Source organism: Abramis brama (assembly GCF_963993115.1).
Source record: "Abramis brama genome assembly, chromosome: 4".
Classification (NCBI taxonomy): Eukaryota; Metazoa; Chordata; class Actinopteri; order Cypriniformes; family Leuciscidae; genus Abramis; species Abramis brama.
Window position 1 is genome coordinate 11459524 of NC_139966.1, and position 21913 is coordinate 11481436.

The 21913-nt window shown below is 38.9% G+C and overlaps 1 protein-coding gene and 1 long non-coding RNA gene across 2 annotated transcripts; one reads left to right on the forward strand and one right to left on the reverse strand.

The window, feature by feature from the left end:
• Positions 1–1612: 1612 nt before the first annotated feature.
• Positions 1613–13030, forward strand: LOC311081387 (neoverrucotoxin subunit beta-like; the record flags this gene model as incomplete). Its single annotated transcript, XM_084111928.1, has 4 exons — positions 1613–1719; positions 1991–2083; positions 2984–4693; positions 12510–13030. The coding sequence occupies exons 2-4, from the start codon at positions 1993–1995 to the stop codon at positions 13028–13030; spliced, it is 2322 nt and encodes a 773-aa protein (XP_083968054.1). The 5' UTR covers positions 1613–1719; positions 1991–1992.
• Positions 13031–19099: 6069 nt separating this feature from the next.
• Positions 19100–21618, reverse strand: LOC311081711. The gene is made up of 2 exons (XR_014605983.1): positions 21152–21618; positions 19100–20582 (listed from the first exon to the last, which is right to left on the reverse strand). It is a non-coding gene; the product is annotated as an uncharacterized lncRNA (long non-coding RNA).
• Positions 21619–21913: the final 295 nt, after the last annotated feature.

The window sequence follows — 21913 nt, forward strand, 5'->3', positions numbered from 1 at the left end:
TATGGACTGTTTCTGGATGTCAAAGGACGTCCAGATTATAGCCAGTATGAACGTCTTTTCTGAACTAGTTCTGGCTGTCAGTGGACGTTTAGATTATGGCTGGATTGGACATCTTTATTCACGTCATTTATGGACTGTTTCTGGATGTCAACGGACGTTCAGATTATAGCCAGTATGAACGTCTTTTCTGAACTAGTTCTGGCTGTCAGTGGACGTTTAGATTATGGCTGGATTGGACATCTTTATTCACGTCATTTATGGACTGTTTCTGGATGTCAAAGGACGTCCAGATTATAGTCTGTATGAACGTCTTTTCTGAACTAGTTCTGGCTGTCAGTGGACGTTTAGATTATGGCTGGATTGGACATCTTTATTCACGTCATTTATGGACTGTTTCTGGATGTCAACGGACGTCCAGATTATAGCCAGTATGAACGTCTTTTCTGAACTAGTTCTGGCTGTTAGTGGACGTTTAGATTATGGCTGGATTGGACATCTTTATTCACGTCATTTATGGACTGTTTCTGGATGTCAACGGACGTCCAGATTATAGTCTGTATGAACGTCTTTTCTGAACTAGTTCTGGCTGTCAGTGGACGTTTAGATTATGGCTGGATTGGACATCTTTATTCACGTCATTTATGGACTGTTTCTGGATGTCAAAGGACGTCCAGATTATAGCCAGTATGAACGTCTTTTCTGAACTAGTTCTGGCTGTCAGTGGACGTTTAGATTATGGCTGGATTGGACATCTTTATTCACGTCATTTATGGACTGTTTCTGGATGTCAACGGACGTCCAGATTATAGCCAGTATGAACGTCTTTTCTGAACTAGTTCTGGCTGTTAGTGGACGTTTAGATTATGGCTGGATTGGACATCTTTATTCACGTCATTTATGGACTGTTTCTGGATGTCAACGGACGTCCAGATTATAGCCAGTATGAACGTCTTTTCTGAACTAGTTCTGGCTGTCAGTGGACGTTTAGATTATGGCTGGATTGGACATCTTTATTCACGTCATTTATGGACTGTTTCTGGATGTCAACGGACGTCCAGATTATAGTCAGTATGAACGTCTTTTCTGAACTAGTTCTGGCTGTCAGTGGACGTTTAGATTATGGCTGGATTGGACATCTTTATTCACGTCATTTATGGACTGTTTCTGGATGTCAACGGACGTCCAGATTATAGCCAGTATGAACGTCTTTTCTGAACTAGTTCTGGCTGTCAGTAGACGTTTAGATTATGGCCAGATTGGACAAAATTACTCAGTGTCATTAATCGACTAATTCTGGCTGTCAATGGACGTTCAGATCATGGCCTGGACGGGCGGACTTGATATCAACCTGTTTTGTACGTCCACAGACGTCGCTTGCTCAGTGGGCACCTCATAACGCGGCCAAAAAAAAAAAAAGCGTCTGTGGATGAGAGTATGAAACAAGGACAGGTGAGATGTTGTTCTGCTACACTTCACAGACGACAGTGATATTTTAGTATAACACAAGTAATTTATGAAATTGTATTTAACAACAACATCAGCTCGTTCCGCGCGTCATTTCGCCATTTTACGTCATTACAGATGCACAGTCCTTTCAGTTTCGGGTTTCAATACGATTTAATGTTTACATCTTCTCTCGATAAATTAGAAAAGGAATAAACCTCCCCTTTCAATCTGATCGAAATTTAATTTAGACCGAGCTCAGTCGGATCGATTAAGGTGTGGATATGAAGGCTTTTCAGTCCGATTGAGCCGTCAATCCCATTACTAACGGATTATTTGGTTGCATGTAAACGTAGCCGGAAGGATTTATGCCTTAATGGGTTTTTGAATTTTTAAACACTGAATTAAATTGCATTTTAAGGAACGTTAAAACTATTTGTAAACTAATGAAATTAGTAACAAGTAAAAATAATTTTAGAATGATAAAGTAGTCATTATTAATCTTCAAATGTATAATATCCCCATTGTTCATTGTTATTTCCTGCAGCCATGGGATCACAGACCATTGAAGTGGCAGCTCTAGGAAGACCTCTGTATCCTGGTATGCTTTATGACTGCCGCAAGGATACCTTCATTCCAGGTGGTGTACAGTACCTACTAAAATGCTTTTTACTCTCTTTTTCACCCAAATGTGAATCAACAATGTGGTAATTTAGAGATTTAAGAGAAAGGACACAACTATTAGTAGTCTTAGATACAAAATCGGCATGTTGACTTGAACAGTACATTGCATCCTCACACGTTAATATTCAATAATATTATTGATCTGCCTGCATTGACATTATTATATGAGAACTGAACTGAGCTGGATGATGACGTCACATTTTTTTTCCAGAGCGGATATATATATATATATATATATATATATATATATATATATATATATATATAAATGAATTAAATTAATATTTTTTTTACAACAAAAAATGAACCATCACTGAACTTAATTAAAGGGATACTCCACCGTTTTTTCATATTAAACTATGTCATTCCCTTAACTAAGACGAGTTGATACATACATTATAGTTATCCTCTTTAACCCGCTTAGAAAAGCGGCATGTTTTATTTTGTGTCACCATACTTGGTCGTATAACTACTCGTGTAACTGTTTTTAAATAGGAAAAACGTTGATGTGTTTGGTCACTTCTAAGTTCATTGCTGTTAGATACCATTGAATATACTGGGCTAAGCTAAGTGCTATCAGAGTGTCGCCGCGCGCCAGAGCGATTAAGTGCACGCACTGAGACGAGAGAGGTATGTATCAACTCGTCTTAGTTAAGGGAATGACATAGTTAAATATGAAAAAACGGTGGAGTATCCCTTTAAGCTGGACGATGGTGCTATTTTCTTCTAGAAACAAACTTTGTTGCATTATTTTCCTGTCATCACTGTAAAGCGGTTTTGAAACAATCTGTATTGTAAAAAGTGCTATATAAATAAAGGTGATAAAGGTAACTGTTAAAGCCATGTCTCATTTCAGGTGTCACTCTGTGGAATAAGAAGTCACTGAAGCAAGATTTGGACACCCGTCCAAAGCCCATGACAGATTTGAAGTTCAGTAGCTCTGACTCTCTCTCTAGTAAGTCCAGTCTCCTGGATGTGAGTGCTTCCCTGAAGGCCAGCTTCTTGGGAGGGCTGGTGGAGGTGGGAGGATCTGCCAAGTTCCTGCATGACACCAAATCCTCAAACCAACAGTCCAGAGTTACAATGAATTATAGTGAAACCACAAGATTCGACCAGCTCACTATGAGCCATCTGGGACAGATCACTTACCCTCAGGTCTTTGACCAGAAAACTGCAACTCATGTGGTCACGGCTGTACTGTACGGAGCTCAGGCCGTCATTGTGTTTGAACGGACATTTTCAGAAGACGAAGAAAAGCAGGAGATTGAGGGAGAACTGAATGTCATGGTCAAAAAGATTCCTCTATTTTCCATTGAGGGACAAGGAGCTTTACAAATGACAGAAGATCATAAGAATAGGGCTGAGAGCATCGCCTGCACATTTTATGGTGACTTCCGCCTTGGTCAGAACCCCACCACTTACATGGACGCCCTAGAGGTGTACAAGAAGCTCCCCACTATACTGAAGGACAATCCAAAGAATGCAGTTCCAATAAAAGTCTGGCTCTATCCTCTTTCTCTACTGGATACAAAAGCTGCTCAGTTGGAGAGAGAAATCACCACACATCTGGTTTCCAACACTGAAGATATAATAGAGGGGCTGGGAGAAGTAGAGAGGACATGCAACGACTTCTCCAGAAAAACTCTGGTAAATGTTTTCAAAGACATCAAAGAGAGGCTCTGTTTATTTCAGGGCTCTCTTAACATTTACAAAATGGTATTCCTAAAAGCAGTGGCCAAGGTCTTGCCTGCTATACGAGGAGGAGAGATGGAGCAAAATTCATTGGAAGACATCCTGAAGATCTACTACAGCTCCCCCTTTAATGCTGACATGCTTAACCAGTGGTTAGATCATGCAACGGCTGAACTTAACATCTTGAGTTCTCAAACCGAGATACTGGAGGGAATCAAAACTGAAGACTCAAACCGTCTCAACACCATCCTCCTTGATCCTAATATTGATGTTGTGGTGTGCTTGACCTTCACATCTCTGAAGTATGAAGACCCGTATCTTTCAACCCTGAAGAAGTTTCTGGAATCTGACGAGTTTAAAGAGCTTGATGTGGGAATGAAACCATATTCTAGCACGTTACTATCAGAACAGTGGCACAACAATCCTGGTGTCATGTCAAAGATGAGAAAGAACTTAACTCTTTTCAGAAGTTTTTCAGAGGCTAATAAAGATGAAAAGAGATATCGATTCATTATTTCTGTCACCTCTGATCCCTCCAGTCCAGGCTCCTCTATCTATCTGTATGAAACAGGGAACCTGACAGACACACAGTTCCAGCCCGTGTCGAAGCCTCCCCCACCAGAAGTGGAGGACAGTGTGTCCTTGAAACTGCAGAAGTCCCCAAGTGGAGAAACTGTGAGGTACAGAGTGGAGTACCAGCAAGTGAAAGCAGATTCTGGCTCTGAGGAACAGTGGATTATCATAAACACCGCTGATGAAGACTTTACTCTGACTGGATTGGAGTCTGGAAAGCAGTACTTGATCCGCTACAGGATAGTGGGTAAAGTGGGAGTGAGTGAAGCCAGTGACACTATCGGCCCCATACAGTCTCCAGGTGAGTGTCATATGCACATTTCTTTGCATTAATCTTTATCTTAATTTTTTTTTTTATCTATATCTATATACAGTGGGTACGGAAAGTATTCAGACCCCCTTACATTTTTCACTTTTTGTTATATTGCAGCCATTTGCTAAAATCATTTAGGTTCATTTTTTTTCCTCATTATTCTACACACAGCACCCCATATTGACAGAAAAACACAGAATTGTTGACATTTTTGAACATTTATTAAAAAAGGAAAACTGAAATATCATATGGTCCTAAGTATTCAGACCCTTTGCTCAGTATTTAGTAGAAGCACCCTTTTGATCTAAAACAGCCATGAGTCTTTTTGGGAAAGATGCAGTAAGTTTTTCACACCTGGATTTGGGTATCCTCTGCCATTCCTCCTTGCAGATCCTCTCCAGTTCTGTCAGGTTGGATGGTAAACGTTGGAGGACAGCCATTTTCAGGTCTCTCCAGAGATGCTCAATTGGGTTTAAGTCAGGGCTCTGGCTGGGCCATTCAAGAACAGTCACGGAGTTGTTGTGAAGCCATTCGTTATTTTAGCTGTGTGCTTAGGGTCATTGTCTTGTTGGAAGGTGAACCTTCGGCCCAGTCTGAGGTCCAGAGCACTCTGGAGAAAGTTTTCGTCCAGGATATCCCTGTACTTTGCCGCATTCATCTTCCCTCGACTGCAACCAGTCGTCCTGTCCCTGCAGCTGAAAAACACCCCCACAGCATGATGCTGCCACCACCATGCTTCACTGTTGAGACTGTATTGGACAGGTGATGAGCAGTGCCTGGTTTTCTCCACACATACCGCTTAGAATTAAGGCCAAAAAGTTATATCTTGGTCTCATGTGTCTTGCACTGAGGAGAGGCTTCCGTCAGGCCACTCTGCCATAAAGCCCCGACTGGTGGATTGCTGCAGTGATGGTTGACTTACTACAGCTTTCTCCCATCTCCCGACTGCATCTCTGGAGCTCAGCCACAGTGATCTTTGGGTTCTTCTTTACCTCTCTCACCAAGGCTCTTCTCCCCCGATAGCTCAGTTTGGCTGGACGGCCAGCTCTAGGAAGGGTTCTGGTTGTCCCAAACGTCTTCCATTTAAGGATTATGGAGGCCACTGTGCTCTTAGGAACCTTAAGTGGAGCAGAAATGTTTTTGTAACCTTGGCTAGTGATGTGACATTTGAAGCGAGGCGTCGGAGCTTGTGTCGAGAAAAAATGGGCGTGCCAGATGAAGCCGCGATTCGAGGCTTGTGTTGTCAACGTGAAAATCACGTGACTAATGACAAACGAGGCCTCGGTTTGTGTGGATACGTCATCGGTTCGGTCCGAGTGTTGCTTCCGGATAAAAGGCGGTTCGAAACTCGCGCCTTCTTGTGGGTGTTGTCAGGAGTAGTAGAAGCAGTTGTAGAAGTGTCAGAGAGTCAGAGAGTTAGATAACTATCATTGTCATTGTCGTTATTGTGTCATATATGTGTTAGGGCTGTATATCATTACATTATCACGTTAGAATAGTTATAGTATATTGTTATTATTAATTATAGTAGCTATATTATAGTCTTGTCATATTAATTAGATAAGATTATTTGGATTGCTCTGGATTTTTGGATCTGGACTGGACTGCTTTTTGATTTGGATTGCCCTTTTGGATTTGTTTGCTTTTTGTGACCTTCCTTTTTCCTGGTAATGGAGCCAGCAAGAAAGAGGGAATCCTCCCCTGTCTGGGCTCAAGATGCATCAGTGTTTTATACCAGCTGGCACTGGCATTGGCATTTTTATGTTCCCCTGCATCCTCTGTTCCTTGTGAAAGGATATTTTCCAAGGCTGGAGAGATTTTGTCCGAGAAGAGGAATTGTCTAAACCCCAATACACTTGAAATAATTCTGTTTCTCAATAAAAATCTATTGTAATCCTTCCTTCCAGACTATTCTGTTGCAGTTTACTTTATTACACTCCCTCCAACATAACGCACTCAACACAGTGTCACTGTTGTTGTTCATACTGTCACTATCCAAACAATTTATGAATAATTAATTAACTGTGTGTGTGACTCTGCACAAGTAAATTCAGACAGAGAAAGATACATATTTTATATTATACACAGGTAATGGACACTGGTTCAGAATTAATTAATTTGTCTGCTATTTCTTTGCACAGTAGCTAGGTGTCACTAGTGAGCAATGCTGAATGAATCTTTGAGTAATGAACCTTTGGCTGAAGCAATGGGCTGCGAGGTCTCAGTGGTTCAGGAAGCCTCATTTTGCCATCACTAACCTTGGCCAGATCTGTGCCTTGCCACAATTCTGTCTCTGAGCTCTTCAGGCAGTTCCTTTGACCTCATGATTCTCATTTGCTCTGACATGCACTGTGAGCTGTAAGGTCTTATATAGACAGGTGTGTAGCTTTCCTAATCAAGTCCAATCAGTATAATCAAACACAGCTGGTGTAGAACCATCTCAATGATGATCAGAAGAAATGGACAGCACCTGAGTTAAATATATGAGTGTCACAGCAAAGGGTCTGAATACTGATATGTGATATGTGATATTTCAGTTTTTCTTTTTTAATAAATGTGCAAAAATGTCAACAATTCTGTGGTTTTCTGTCAATATGGGGTGCTGTGTGTACAATAATGAGGAAAAAAATGAACTTAAATGATTTTAGCAAATGGCTGCAATATAACAAAGAGTGAAAAATTTAAGGGGGTCTGAATACTTTCCATACCCACTGTATCTCTCTCTCTCTCTCTCTCTCTCTCTCTCTCTCTCTCTCTCTCTCTCTCTCTCTCTCTCTCTATATATATATATATATATATATATATATATTTGCTTCCTTCACACAGTTAATGTTTGTATTGACAACCATATTTCCTAACAGATGTGGCTATAATTAAATGTGTAACATGTTGTAAAGTCTTTCCCATTTGACTGTATATATGAACATATTATTTCCTTCGTTCATGTTGTTACAAATAATCCTTAAAGATGCAGCGTATATTATGTATTTGATGTCTAATGTACTTAATCATATGACATTTACAATAAACAATACAAAGCCTTGAAGTGACATGTACATTGCTCTGTAGGAAAACCAATCGGACATTTAAAAATATAGCTGACATACAAATAAAATAAATGAATAAACAATAACAATAATAAACAAAACACACACAAAAAAATCTACTTAACACACAAAAACTGTTGACTCTTAAGCCCACTGTAGAAAGACCTCAGTCATCCCTGAAGACGAAATGATTATGATTAATAAAAATAATATATTTAACAAATGCAAATCTCATTATTTATATTCTTTAATAATTATCATCATTAATTACTCTTAATAAATGCAAAGCATACAGAAGTTCATTATAGAGGAAGTAATTGAACTGACCACAGGAAAATAAAATCTATAAATTAAGGTATGACAACAAATTTGAGCTTCAATGCAGCGTGATCTCATGAGAATACGTGTGTATTCTACCACACGTACTTTTAATACACAGAGAAACGTATAATACTGACATATTTATAGCACTAAAATGTAAAATATTTACGTATGAACAACTGATATACACATTTGTACCTATTCCTATTTATGAATATTAAAATAGTGGCATTAATGTTTTGACTCTATTGCATTCAATTGTCTTATCAATTACGTTTTCAGTCGCATTTATTAATTGCAGTTTACTTATTTACTTAATAAGAAATAATAACATTTCGCTCTGTTTGTGACTTCTGCTGCAAACTCATTTCAGAGGATTATTACATGATGTTAAACAAGACTACACTTTAAAACCTTAAAATGAATAACATTTCTTTAATTGTTTAACCATTTTGTAATATTTAGTTTGTTTGCCGTGAGAAACAAAAGGCGTTTTCTGTCAACAATAGTTGACAATAGAACCATGAAATACACCTGTACGAAAGCCCAACAACGCCCCCTGGAGGTATCTTTATGTATGTGACTTTGTTGGTGTTTGAACGGGCATGGACAAGTCAGGGCATTTCTGAACCCGTGTCAGAGGGCAGTCTATATACACAGGCGGAGAGACTGACTTGTTTTCTTGCACAAAATGGACTGCTGGATGTGTGTTGTTTCCGTGAGTGATTGATTAAGTAAGTTATCTGTTTTACATTCTGTGCTGTTCAAACTTTAATATTCTGTGTATTCAGTTACTATCATCCGTGACCTGTACTAGTTCAAATAATAATTTGAATAATAATTACATTTTCGTGTAAATTGCATGCTGCCCAAGTCCATGTCATGTCATGTTGAAGCTAGTTTGATTCTGTATAGTTGAATATGTTCTGCAGTATAATTTAAATATGAAAGCTAAATTATTTATGCTATATATTTAGATTCTAAATACTTGAATGCAACTTGAAGACTCTTTACCAAAATAATGTGAACTTTTGGTTTACAGATACTACCTCATATTTAACATTTAATAACGTGATTTACTGTAACTTCTATTATGTATAGTGACTATTCTCGTTATGCTAATCTGAATAAAACCCTTCTGCTGGGACACTCTCTCTTGCTCCAGTTTCTCTATCCAGAAACCCCCACCAACATTTCTACTAGTGCTGAACCGAACCCTCTGAGTGTCCCATATGCTCGTATAACACCAAAACACAACATAAATTCACAAAAGACATCCATTGTATGTGCTCGTTGTAATCTAAATCCATACGCTTGCAAGAAACAGATCCAAATTCAGCCCTTTATCAAGCGATCTTCGGGCCCTATCTTACACCCGGCACAATGCAGCGCCAAGCACAATGCAAGTGTTTTTGCTAATCTCAGCCTGAAGCAGTTTTCATTTTCACGTCCTGTGCCACATTGTTTAAATAGCAAATGCATTGTACACTCTGCTTATTACACACACACTCACAACTGGCTTTTAAAGGGAATAGGAGATGCTTTTGACATTTTCGCAATAAATAAATATTGTGACTACTTGTCTGTCTGTTATGGTTTTCTTTATAACGTACCGTAGTTTAAAGAAATGGTTATGGGTTAGGGTCATAACGGCCTAACCTAGCGACTCAAAACATCCTTTTAATGCTATATTGTTACTAAAATGGTCATTTTCCTACACATCTCTGTCCATTACGTTTTATTCTTTTTATATTCTGTACAAAATGGGTATGTTTAGGTTAAGAGATCTTACATTTATCTATAAAATGTAAAAGGGAAATTATACAGATATCTTTATGCTATGAAAGATTTTTAAATAGTTAACATTTTGTAGCTGTAAAACGTAATAATGCTACGTTTAAATGTTGTAGATACGTCCATATTATATGTTTTAGCATCTATCCAAATGTACAAAAAAGTATGTTTTGTGTCTTTGAAAATTATCTATTAATGAACAATGGAGTTTTAGGCTGTTTTAGCAGATAAAAGCTTAATATACTATATAAATTAGTTCACCGCATCATGACAGCAATATTACAAACGACACAAATCACCGTAGAATTGTCAAAACGTACCGACTTCGGTACCAAACGGTGCTAAAATTAAAAAATTGTGATGCTTTGAGCGCTGTTGAGCCGAATCGTAAACACCAGTGATTGGCCATTGTACTCACGCGCTCATCATATTTGTCTGTGATTGGCTACAATGATCAACGCACGGGAGCGTTTGAGAACACACGGAAGTGTTTGAAAGCGTTTTAAAAAACGGGAGCGGGAGCGTTTGGGGCAGACCTGACCTGTTGAAAAGAGATGATATTCATCCCTCCTGGGATTGTGCTGCTCTTCTCTCCAGTAATATGGCACATCAGGAAGCAGACAGACTGGCTAAACCGACCGTCTGCTAGCTGTCTCACGTCACCAAGGTCAGATAAATCCCATCCCATAGAGCCTCTTTCACCTAGCTATCATCATATAGAGACTGTGTCTGTTCCCAGATTTAGGACATACAAAAAACTCCTAAACCCATTCAAGGGTAAAAATGTAATTGATGTTCAACAAATAAAATCAGATATAATACAAATGTGCAAATAATAAAGCTTGGGTTGCTGAATATTAGATCCCTTACTTCAAAAGCACTCATTGTTAATGATATGATTACAGATTATAATCTAGATGTGCTGTGATTGACAGAAACTTGGCTAAAACCAAACGATAACATTAAATTAGTCCACCTCACAAGATTACTGTTATAAACATGAACCTCGTCTGAAAGGCAAAGGAGGTGTTGCTGTAATTTATAGTAATATTTCTAGAATTACTAAGAAGTCTAGTTTCAAATATAATTATTTTGAAGTGTTGGTGCTTAATATAGCAATATATAGTGTAAATGATAAATCACGTTTGAGATTTGTGCTGGCTACTGTATTGACTGTACAATTCTAAAACAATGCAATCTTAATGTGCAAGGTGTCATCTTTTTCAGGAAAAGATAAGCTTTCAACAAAATAAAGTTATTGACCATTATTGTGTGTGGTGAGTTTGTAAATAGAATTTAAATAGAAAAAAAAAAGAAAAAAAAGAGAATAAATTTACTGATTTTTTATTTAGAAAAAAACCCAGAAAAAAATCATGAATGAAAGAAACTAACACTTTAAAGTTGAAAAATGAACTATAATACATATATACAAGTCTTTTTTGTGACATTGGGTTGCACAGTTTTCATTTAGGACACTTTTTTCACACATACAAATGCACACATTCATAGGCACGCACACTTACACATGCACACACCACATGCTAAGATATGTGAAAGAATAACGGCCATCCGCTTCCCAAGTTTCATTAAAAATCATCCCAATCCCCTCTTCTGCTTTCTAACACTTCTTTCGCCATGTATTTGTTCGTTTCTTTTATTATTTTATGCAATCCAAAACACTCTAACCTGCCACGCTTCGTATCTCTCTGTTCAAATCCTTCCATCCCACGCTGCTGTCATTTGCAGATGGAAAGCATGAAATTACCGTAATAAGCGTAATAAATTACCGTATATTGCCGAAAAGTCTACTGTCTACTGTCAGGGGCAATTTGAATGGTTTTGATAGTGCAAACGGTTGAAGAGTTACGGTCAAATGAATACAGCTTGCTGGTATGTGTCGTCAACGACACAGCCGGTTCTAAAGGGTTAACATATGAGCAGAAATTGGCAAACATAAGCTTATTTGATGTGGCAGTATTTTACAGTAAAAACTTTATAATCTATCCAAAACTAGTCAACTAAATGTTGTCTTTCATATTTTGTTTGTAACATAGGCCTATCGAGCAATATAGTTTGGTAAAGCTGTTCATTCATCCACACACAAAAACGTGATTCATATTTAAAGAGTCTTTTTGCGAACTGGAGTCGCTACACAACAGCGCATTCATTCATTCACACACACAGAAACGCGATTCATATTTAAAGTTTTAAACAGACACGTTTGCATGGATTGCCTCAGATCATTTGCATTTGAATAGCGCGCACTCTCCGTGGGCGGGGTCAGATTAAAACTTAATGAGCGGGGTTACATTAACACTTAATGAGCTGAGATGAGAACGACTGACATCTCTCTCTTTTCATACATATTACATAAACTGAGAATATGTGTTTTTTTTTATATATATATAAATTTTAATTTAAAAGAAGATAATTCAATCTTCATGCCTGTGTTTCTGTATGCCTGTTTGACTGAGTATTCGCTGAGTTACAGTTCATTTTCGGACGCGTTTCAGAATTCACTGACAGAGAGAAGGCAGAACTCGCATCATGTTTATTTTTCTTTATTTGGAAAAAAGCACAACACTTTGTTTTTATTATGATCAGATTCATAATTCCTGATTCCGGTGTTTTCTCTCCATCAGATTCTCGTCAGTTCACTCTGGATCTGAACACAGTGAATAAACACCTCTGTCTGTCTGAGAGGAACAGAGTGATTAAATTCACTCTCACAATCCAGCCGTATCCTGATCATCCAGACAGATTTGATGTGCGTCCTCAGGTGTTGTGTAGAGAGAGTGTGTGTGGACGCTGTTACTGGGAGATTGAGTGGAGTGGTGATGATGTGTTTATATCAGTGTCATATAAGAGCATCAGGAGGAAGGGATCAGGTGATGAGTGTGTGTTTGGAGAAAATGATCAGTCCTGGAGTTTGTACTGCTCTTCCTCCAGTTACTCATTCTGGCACAATAACATAGAGACTAAACTCCCTGTAAAGCCCATCAGCAGGAGAATAGGAGTGTATGTGGATCACAGTGCAGGAACTCTGTCCTTCTACAGCGTCTCTGACACAATGAGCCTCATACACACAGTCCAGACCACATTCACTGACACGCTATATCCTGGGTTTACTGTTTATTATAGATCATCAGTGAAACTGTGTTGATGAATCAGAACAGACTGTAGAGAGATTCTACCCATAATGCATGATAAATCAGTAAAAGTTCGATGTTACAGACCATTTCAAGGACGTAAACAATAACAAACGCGTTGGAATGCTACTGCGCATGTCTGGCCCTGAAGCATTTCTGGTGGCGCCATTTTTAAACCACAGAGCTGTCAAAACAAAATGACAAGCACATACTTTTTAAGTCTAGCTAAAACCAGTCCCTCCAGGATTTCACGATTTTTTTGTGTGATTTTTGCGATCAAAATGACTGATTTTGTGGTGGTAATTTCCAGAAATTTGTGAAAAAAATTGCGCTTTTTATATTTTATAATTAGGACATCATATTTACCATAATAGTATTATGTCAGATGCACAATAGTCAAACATGACACAAATCACAAACAAAATGCATAAAGCTTGTTTATTTTGGTCTAATCAAATTCTCATCAAATTAACTTTTAAAACAACCTATGGGCAATTCTACCTGACCTATGTAAATATTAACAGCAGGTGTAGTAATTTATACTGTAGAACTGTGTGTAAATCCTGAGTTGAGGGGTCCTGAGCTGCAGTAGGCAACCAGTTACTTATAGTGTGGCGTTTTGCATGGCGTCCCCACTGCGTATAGCAACGCAATACGAAGTGGCCGTTCTAAAGGGAGCTACTTGGTTACTATCGTAACCTCAGTTCCCTGAGACTAGGGAACGAGTATTGCGTAGCCGGCCGCACTATAGTAACCTGGCAAATTGTCGCTTCAGTCGTTAAAGGGATAGTTCACCCAAAAATGAAAATTCTGTCAGTAATTACTCACCCTCATGTTGTTCCAACCCCGTAAGACATTCGTTCATCTTCGGAACACAAATTAAGATATTTTTGATGAAATCTGAGAGCTGGATCACTCCTCCATAGGCTTCTAAGTGATTGAAACTTGCTGGCCCAGAAAAGTTATTAAAGAGATCGTTAATATAGTCCAAGTGACTACAGTGGCTCAATCTTAAGTTTATCAAGCGACAAGAATACTTTTTGCGCAAAAACAAACAAAAATAACGACTTTATTCCACTTTTCATATCCTTCTCTCTGGGCCTCAAGTGAATTCACGTAGTGTTTAAGCGTAGCGTGTCTGTGTTGCACGTCACCACGTAGGCTCACTATTGGCCGACGCTGGTCATGTGTGTGATGCGTGGTGACGTGTGTTCATGCGAGCCGCAAAAAAGCCCTTGTCTGTTCTAGAAAGGATGCAGCAAAGATATTTAATGCTAAGGGGCCGATCACACCTGACGCGTTTTTTGCAGTGAGAGGCACCTATTTTCAGTTGGTTTCCTATGGCAGCGAGCGTTCTGCACGCTGTTTATGCGTCCGCGTTTTTGAAGTTGAAAAAAAAAGCAACTCCGAGTGGAAAAAGCGCCCGAAGTCATCGCGTTTTTTTCCACTGTCCAATCGAGTGAATGGAGAGGTGGGCCTTTCATTTTAGTGATGAAAGCTACAGTTGCTTGAACGCCGGAGAGTGCGATGATGGAGGATAAACTTGTGGTGCTCTCGCGGGTTACCGGGAGCTTAACGACTTCACGAACCGTAACTACCACAATGTTATCAGAAAGTAAATAAAGTTAATAAAAGGCTGATTTGACGTTTACTTGACTGACAGGACAGCTGTTTCAGTGGCTGCCTAGCAACATAAAAAACGCAGCGCATTGCTCGTTCTGTGTGATGGTAAAGTGCTGTGCACCTCGCGTTTTCGAACCTGAAAAACGCATTAGGTGTGATCGGCCCCTAATGTATGAGGCATAGACCTACGCTGAGTTTCATTCATTTACGATGAGATGTGCTCTAGTTCAACTTCACAATGCAATGCAAGTGAACACGGTTATTATATTGTCTCCTATATTTGCTTTTTATTTATTAAATACTTGCAATTGGTTGATGAAACATTTATTAAAATTAAGATACAATCTGTACAAAACGAAATTCACTTTAAAGAAAGGCTTTCTACAAAGCAAAACTTAATGAAGTGGTAAAAATCATGTCTGACGATTTACAAAACAAAACTTCATTAAGTGGTAAAAACCATGTCTCCCGATTGCAAATAGGGATGTCCCGATCAGGTTTTTTTGCCCTCGAGTCCGAGTCCGAGTCATTTGATTTTGAGTATCTGCCGATACCGAGTCCCGATCCGATACTTAATACATAAAAAAAATAATAAAGAAGAGCGAAAAAACAGATCCAGGAAGTTCCTTATTTTTTTATTTAACTCACCTTATTTAACATTCAACAACTCTGTTAACAAACAGAGCACTTCTGTGAGGTAGCTTGAACAATCAAGTAATAAATAAATTCTTCACTTTTGGACTTTAGTGCAACAGTAAATATAATATAATATAAATATATAATATATTATATAATATAAATACAGTGCGTATTTTTTTCGCCGCCCATGTTAACAGATTAAACCAGGCTTTAGAGCATTCACACCGCACGCAGAGGCGGCGCGGCAGTGCGTAGCAGAGCAGAGCAGGAGTGCCGCGATCGTTTCGGCGCCGAGTCTATTTTTGCTGCGCCGCTTTTGCTGAATTAAAGTGACAATACATTGATCATGGCCAAAATACACCGCAGTTTTATCCAAAAAGTGCATTGATGATATCTATTGTGTTTTAAACAGTCAATCAAATGACCAACAGCAATTTAAAAAGAAAACAAATGTCCAAAAACAAACTTGTTGCCATAACAATAAAAACAAAGATGAACAAAAAGTTATATGAAATTATTAATAAAATAAGCTTCTTGACAAGTCTTTTCTCTTAAATGTATTTGAAAACGAAAAAAAGCAATGCCAACTTATCCATTATAGAGTAGCCTACTCTGTCTGTAGCCTGCCCTACACAACCCGCGGTTCAGCCGCGCGTGACAAACGCTGCCAGTGTGAAAGCAAAACGCGCGTGTCCTGCTCCTGCTCACCATACGCACTGCTCCTGCGCTGCTTACGCTCTGCTAACGCGTGCAGTGTGAAACCGGCGTAACTCTGTGCCACCGCATAACTATAGATGTGTTAAAAAATAATGAGAATATATATACACATATATATCCGAGTCCTGATCGGGAGGTAACGTCCGATTCCGATCGAGTCTGAAAACACGTGATCGGGCCCGATTTCCGATCACGTGATCGGATCGGGACATCCCTAATTGCAAATGCTAATGTTCATTGCTAATGTTTATTATTGCAAATGTTTTTCATTTGTTTCATAAATCTCATAATGATGGCACATCACTATATCATAGCTTTTATTTCTATCTCAAATGATTGGCGGTCGGTCAAGGGGTACTTGGCAAAGAATCACCAATTCAATCCGAATTGGAAATGACGTAGACCATTAATAACACAGACTGTTAACAATTGTTTTTAATTAGTATTTAAACATTCTCTATGATAAAAAATGTTTGTAAAAAATATTTTAATAACACGGTTTTGGCGGTTATAGAGATGTAATGACGGTGTTCAACTATAACCGTCGGTCTCACGGTTATATACCAACCGTCACACCCCTAGGCGTAATTTGCGGGCGGGACGGATGGGACATGTTCCCTCCACTTTTTAAAACATCTTGCGACACAAATGTACCAATTCTACAAATAAATAAAACATCTCCAGTTAACTGGCAGAGCATTCATTTCGTTTGTTTTTTGAATAAGATATTAGCGCTGAAATGTGTTTTTTAAATCAAGTGATCAAAGTGCTCGTTGCCGCTGCGATCAGTGGCTCAGATACAGTGTTCACTCGGACGCGCGCTTCAATCCGTTGCGTTGCGGATACTCTCTATTCGTTCTGTTGAAATCACAAAACATAATGCAAACGTTTGCGTGTCCCTGCTTGATATACAACCACTGATGAACATAATCGTTTTGATGAGAGAAAAAAACTATACGAGAAAAAAAAAAACCTATATGAGGGCGGGTTAGAACCACTAACCTCTGACACCGTTGGCGAAAGCACTACCACTGGACCATTAAAATACACGTTAGTTACATAGGCGGATCTATGTATTGGGCTTGTATTACATGTATTAGGCTACATCTCATTAAACACCAAATTAAACCCCATGTAACCTACTATTTAAATCGATTGCTGGACATCGTAATGTTATTGGCGTCCATCTTCATTGAATTTTGAAATCAGATAGAGCCGGCCAGAGCGCTACATAATAAGTAGCCACGCTGTTCCCTTGGAGGGCGGGGGCAATAACAAAAGAAACAAAAGCCGGCTTATTCAGTATGGAAATACACACCGACAATGACACGCCCCTACTGCGTGCTAGAATCTCCGAAAAACAAGCCGCTTTCAACCTCAAAATGTACGCTTTTAAATATACCAATACTGCTATCTCAAACATGGAGAGGCTTCTTCGTGATTTCAACTAACAGATTCTGCAAAAAAACGAAAATCACCAATTTCTCATTTTGCTCGAAAGTTGTGCTGCCGACTTGTGTCCCTGGTTTCCGTGACGGGTCACATATTTGTGTGTGTGTGGTTTATGAGCAATCCATTTTAATTTGGGCTCTGATGTGTAATGGTGTGATGCTAGCTCATTGGCGCACACGTTAGAGGCGCCCGTGCCATTGGATGTGCAGTTGCAGCAGCACAGCCAATGAGCGAGCCAGACACTCACTGTGCTAGCTGTGCAGCTGCAAAATGCGTTTTACATTATAGGCTTCAGTAAATCGAGGAAAAGGAGTTTCCCCTTTTCCCGCAACATCTGTATCCACGTAAAAATGCATTGAAACTTTAATTAAACTAGAGATATTTCAATTGGGTGATTATAATATAATGTTTTATGAGGTCTTTTTCATTTTTGAGATTATTTTGCGGTTAAATTAAGATTCATGCAGGATTGCAAAAAAATTCGACATTTTGTTGATTTTGCATTGTATTCAGCGATCGCGGAATCGCGAAAAACTGGAGGGACTGTAAAACAGAACAGTTAAGATATTTAAAAAATATATATATAGACAATAGCGTGGAATTAATGGTCCCTTGAAATCAGACGCTGAGGCGACAACTATTCACTCAGAATGTAAAACGTTTTCCTGAATTGTCATATCCAGACGTGTACCATCTGGTTGAGACCGAGTGTGTCTAAACGAGAGAAGCGGTCAAGGCATATCGTAGTCTAGATGCTTACAACTACTTCCTTAGTGGAAAAGTTGGAAACATTTGTTCCTACAATGTGGACGATGTTTGTCTTGTATTTGGTGAAGTTGGAGTAAGTCAGACGTTGTCAAAAACGTACTCTGCGTGGTTCGTTGCTAAGGTGACCGGGGAGGTTATTAGTGGGCATTGCACGTGCATGGCCGGGTAAATATGTCTATGCAAATAATAAATCACATTGCTAATCCACTAGTAAACTAATTGTTGTGTTATATTATTACCTACTGCATACGTAATTATTTCATACCTTTCAAAATATTTGTGGTTAGGTTAGGTGAAGTGTGTAGCCATGTTGCTGCGATCCTGGTTGCCGTGGAACAGTGTGTTAGAGAAGGTTTGAATGCTCCATCTGTGACATCTGAGCCCTGCATGTGGTCACCAATAAACAAGAAGGTGCATGCAATTAAATTCTGGCTAACGTGTCTTTTTTTTTTTTCATTCTAATTCATATTAAATTAAAATTCTAATTCTAATCACAACCCTTATGAAAATGAACTATGGTTTTACTGCAAATAAAAAACATGTTTTTTGTAGTTAAACCATGGTAACCACAAAATGAACCATAGTTTTGCAACAATAACCATAGTTTAACCATGGCATTTATAATAAATCTGTAAGGGTGGATTTCCTGCAGCGGTTCAGTCTGCAAGACTGCTGAATGACTAAAGAAGAGTTGTCAGCAAGATGGTAGAAAACTGTACATTTCTTGTCTGTTCCACCCACTGCCACTTATACCAACAACGGAAATAAGCGCAGTTACATTAACTAAATATGTGGGAAAGCGTTGCTATAGAGAGTGACAACATTGTATTGCAATAGGTAGCACTTCAAAGTCAATACCAATTAAAAACTAGTTAGCACATTAATTGTAATTGAAAAAGTTTAATGACAAAATATGGTTATGGTTACACTTAAAATAGATACAAAAATATATGTATGAGATGATGATAACTTATACCATTAATCTTACCCAGCATGTAAAATGTTACCTGAGAGATAGATAGAGCGATAGAGAGAGTAAGAGACAAAGAAAAGAGGTAAAGAGAGAGAGCCCCAAGAAAGAGGCCCAAAGAATCAGAGAGCCAGAGCATAAAAAGAGGCAGAGCATCAGTTACAGTCTTCTTTTATCCTTTCCCTGACCATGTGACTAAAACTCAAATGTGAGACATTCAAACTGACCAATCAGATAATTACAACTTCCCCCACCGCACTAAAGGTGTGACAATTCATCGACCCCCAAAGTACAAACATCTTGGCCTACAGGCCTTGATCACTATCAGCCCATCTGTGCTTTTAGGAACTCCAAATGGTCCTTGTGGTAGAAAGTCGGGGTAGAAAAACAGGAAAGCAAATATCTTGGATTATTTTCAATCCTACAATTCCCCCCTTGGCACCGTTGGCCACACACATGGAGTCCAAATGTGGTACAGTCCATAAAGATATGCTTTCTGTTGTATGTAGTTGCATCTTCAGACTTTTCGTCCAGGCTTGTTGCAATAGCAGTTGATCAGTCTTCACAGTCATTGTTCTCCTTTCAGCCCTGCATGAGTTGCACCGTTCATAGATATGCAAATCATCCATCGAACACTTCACACCTCCACAAGAACAGGCACTGAATCTGGGAGCAAACGCTGGTTCCTCTTTCTGAGGCAGAACACAGGATGTGAACTTTGGTAGCAGGGATCCTGTGATTTTAAAAGAGCATATAGCACAACAAACAGCAAAAGCAGACACATGGCATTTGTCATTGGTCAGAGGATTGATATGGTCAGATTAAATTTTGTCTTTGGCAAAAAGCCCTTAAATTGATGTACTTAAAAAGATGGTCAAGGAAGAATAAAATAAGCTCTTACACTGTTTCTGGAAACATTTAAATAAATTGCATTACAACAAAACAACAAATGCTGGTCAACAACCCCATGTCATGAAGAGTATCAGCTAAATATTCAGTGTAACCAAACACAGAGATTCAATTGAATTAATGTCCAAAAACATTGTTGCAAGTAAAATATTGACAAAATACAAATAAGCAGAAATCAAATCAGTTTCAGAAATGTTTCAAAAGCATTAATGAGAATATAAATATTTGTACTTGGGTAAAAATGAGAAATACTGACATACAATTTAAAATTTAACTTGGTGAGACAAATGATTACTTAAGTGATAAAGTAAATCCAAAGAAAAACAAAACAAACAATTACTGGATGCAATTCACAGTTATAATTCAGTCTAGATATAAAGACTTAAATAACATTCTATGCATTACAGGGTTAGTTCACCCAAAAATGAAAATTCTGTCAGTAATTACTCACCCTCATGTTGTTCCAACCCCGTAAGACATTCGTTCATCTTCAGAACGCAAATTAAGATATTTTTGATTAAATCTGAGAGCTGATCACTCCTCCATAGGCTTCTAAGTGATTGAAACTTGCTGGCCCAGAAAAGTTATTAAAGAGATCATTAATATAGTCCAAGTGACTACAGTGGCTCAATCTTAAGTTTATCAAGCGACGAGAATACGTTTTGTGTGCAAAAACAAACAAAAATAACGACTTTATTCTACTATTCATTTCCTTCTCTCTGGGCCTCGGGTTAGTTTACGTAGTGTTTTAGCGCAGCTCGTCCACATCACACACATGACCAGCGTCGGCCAATAGTGAGCCTACGTGGTGACGTGCAACACAGACGCGCTACGCTTAAACACTACGTGAATTCATTCGAGGCCCAGAGAGAAGGAAATGAATAGTGGAATAAAGTCATTATTTTTGTTTTTTTTGCGCACAAAAAGTATTCTCGTCGCTTGATAAACTTAAGATTGAGCCACTGTAGTCACTTGGACTATATTAACGATCTCTTTAATAACTTTTCTGGGCCAGCAAATAGGTGCAAAGGCAAAATACATATAACAGCAACATTACCTTGTTATTGTTCCAGAGATTGAGGGAGAAAATGAGGTGGTTTTGGTTTTGGTTTTCGAGGGCAATGAAAGGGACATGACAGGAGACAGAGAGAGCAACCAAGAGGCCCCTTTGCCAGGGGCAGGTGATCCAGGGATGTTTGTGCCGAGGGCCAGTCAGTCAGGGGCCAGCAGTGAAGAGACAGCTTTGCCAGGGCCAGTTGCTCCAGAGACCAGACTGCCAGGGACTGATAGGGTGACTGTGGAGGACCTAAGGCAACTTAAATTGGAGAAATTAATGAGAAGGAGAGCAGAGAGGGCTCTTGCACAACAAAAAAGAATTAATTTGGCACTAAGAAAGATGAACAAATTAGTTAACCAGAAGTTCACACAAATGTTTAACAGAGACCAAATTAGAGCCCTTGGACAGGAAAAGAAGAAAGGAATACGGTGGGGAAAGGAGACAATTAAAAAGGCAATACAAATCAAATTTACCGCTGGCTCCACTGGTTATAAAACCCTCCAGCAAATGCAGATTCCACTGCCTAACATCCGCACGCTGCAAAGGAGGATGCAGCATGTAAAACTGGAGCCAGGAGTTTTGGGGGAAGTGTTTGAGATGCTGAGGCTGAAGGCAGGTGGCATGAGTGAAATGGAGAGAGAGTGTGTGCTCTCCTTAGATGAGATGTCCATTACTCCAGGCGTGGAGCTTCATATGGGAACTGGGAAACTATTTGGCAATATCACGCTGCCTGACCATGAAGGACAAGCAACGCATGCACTG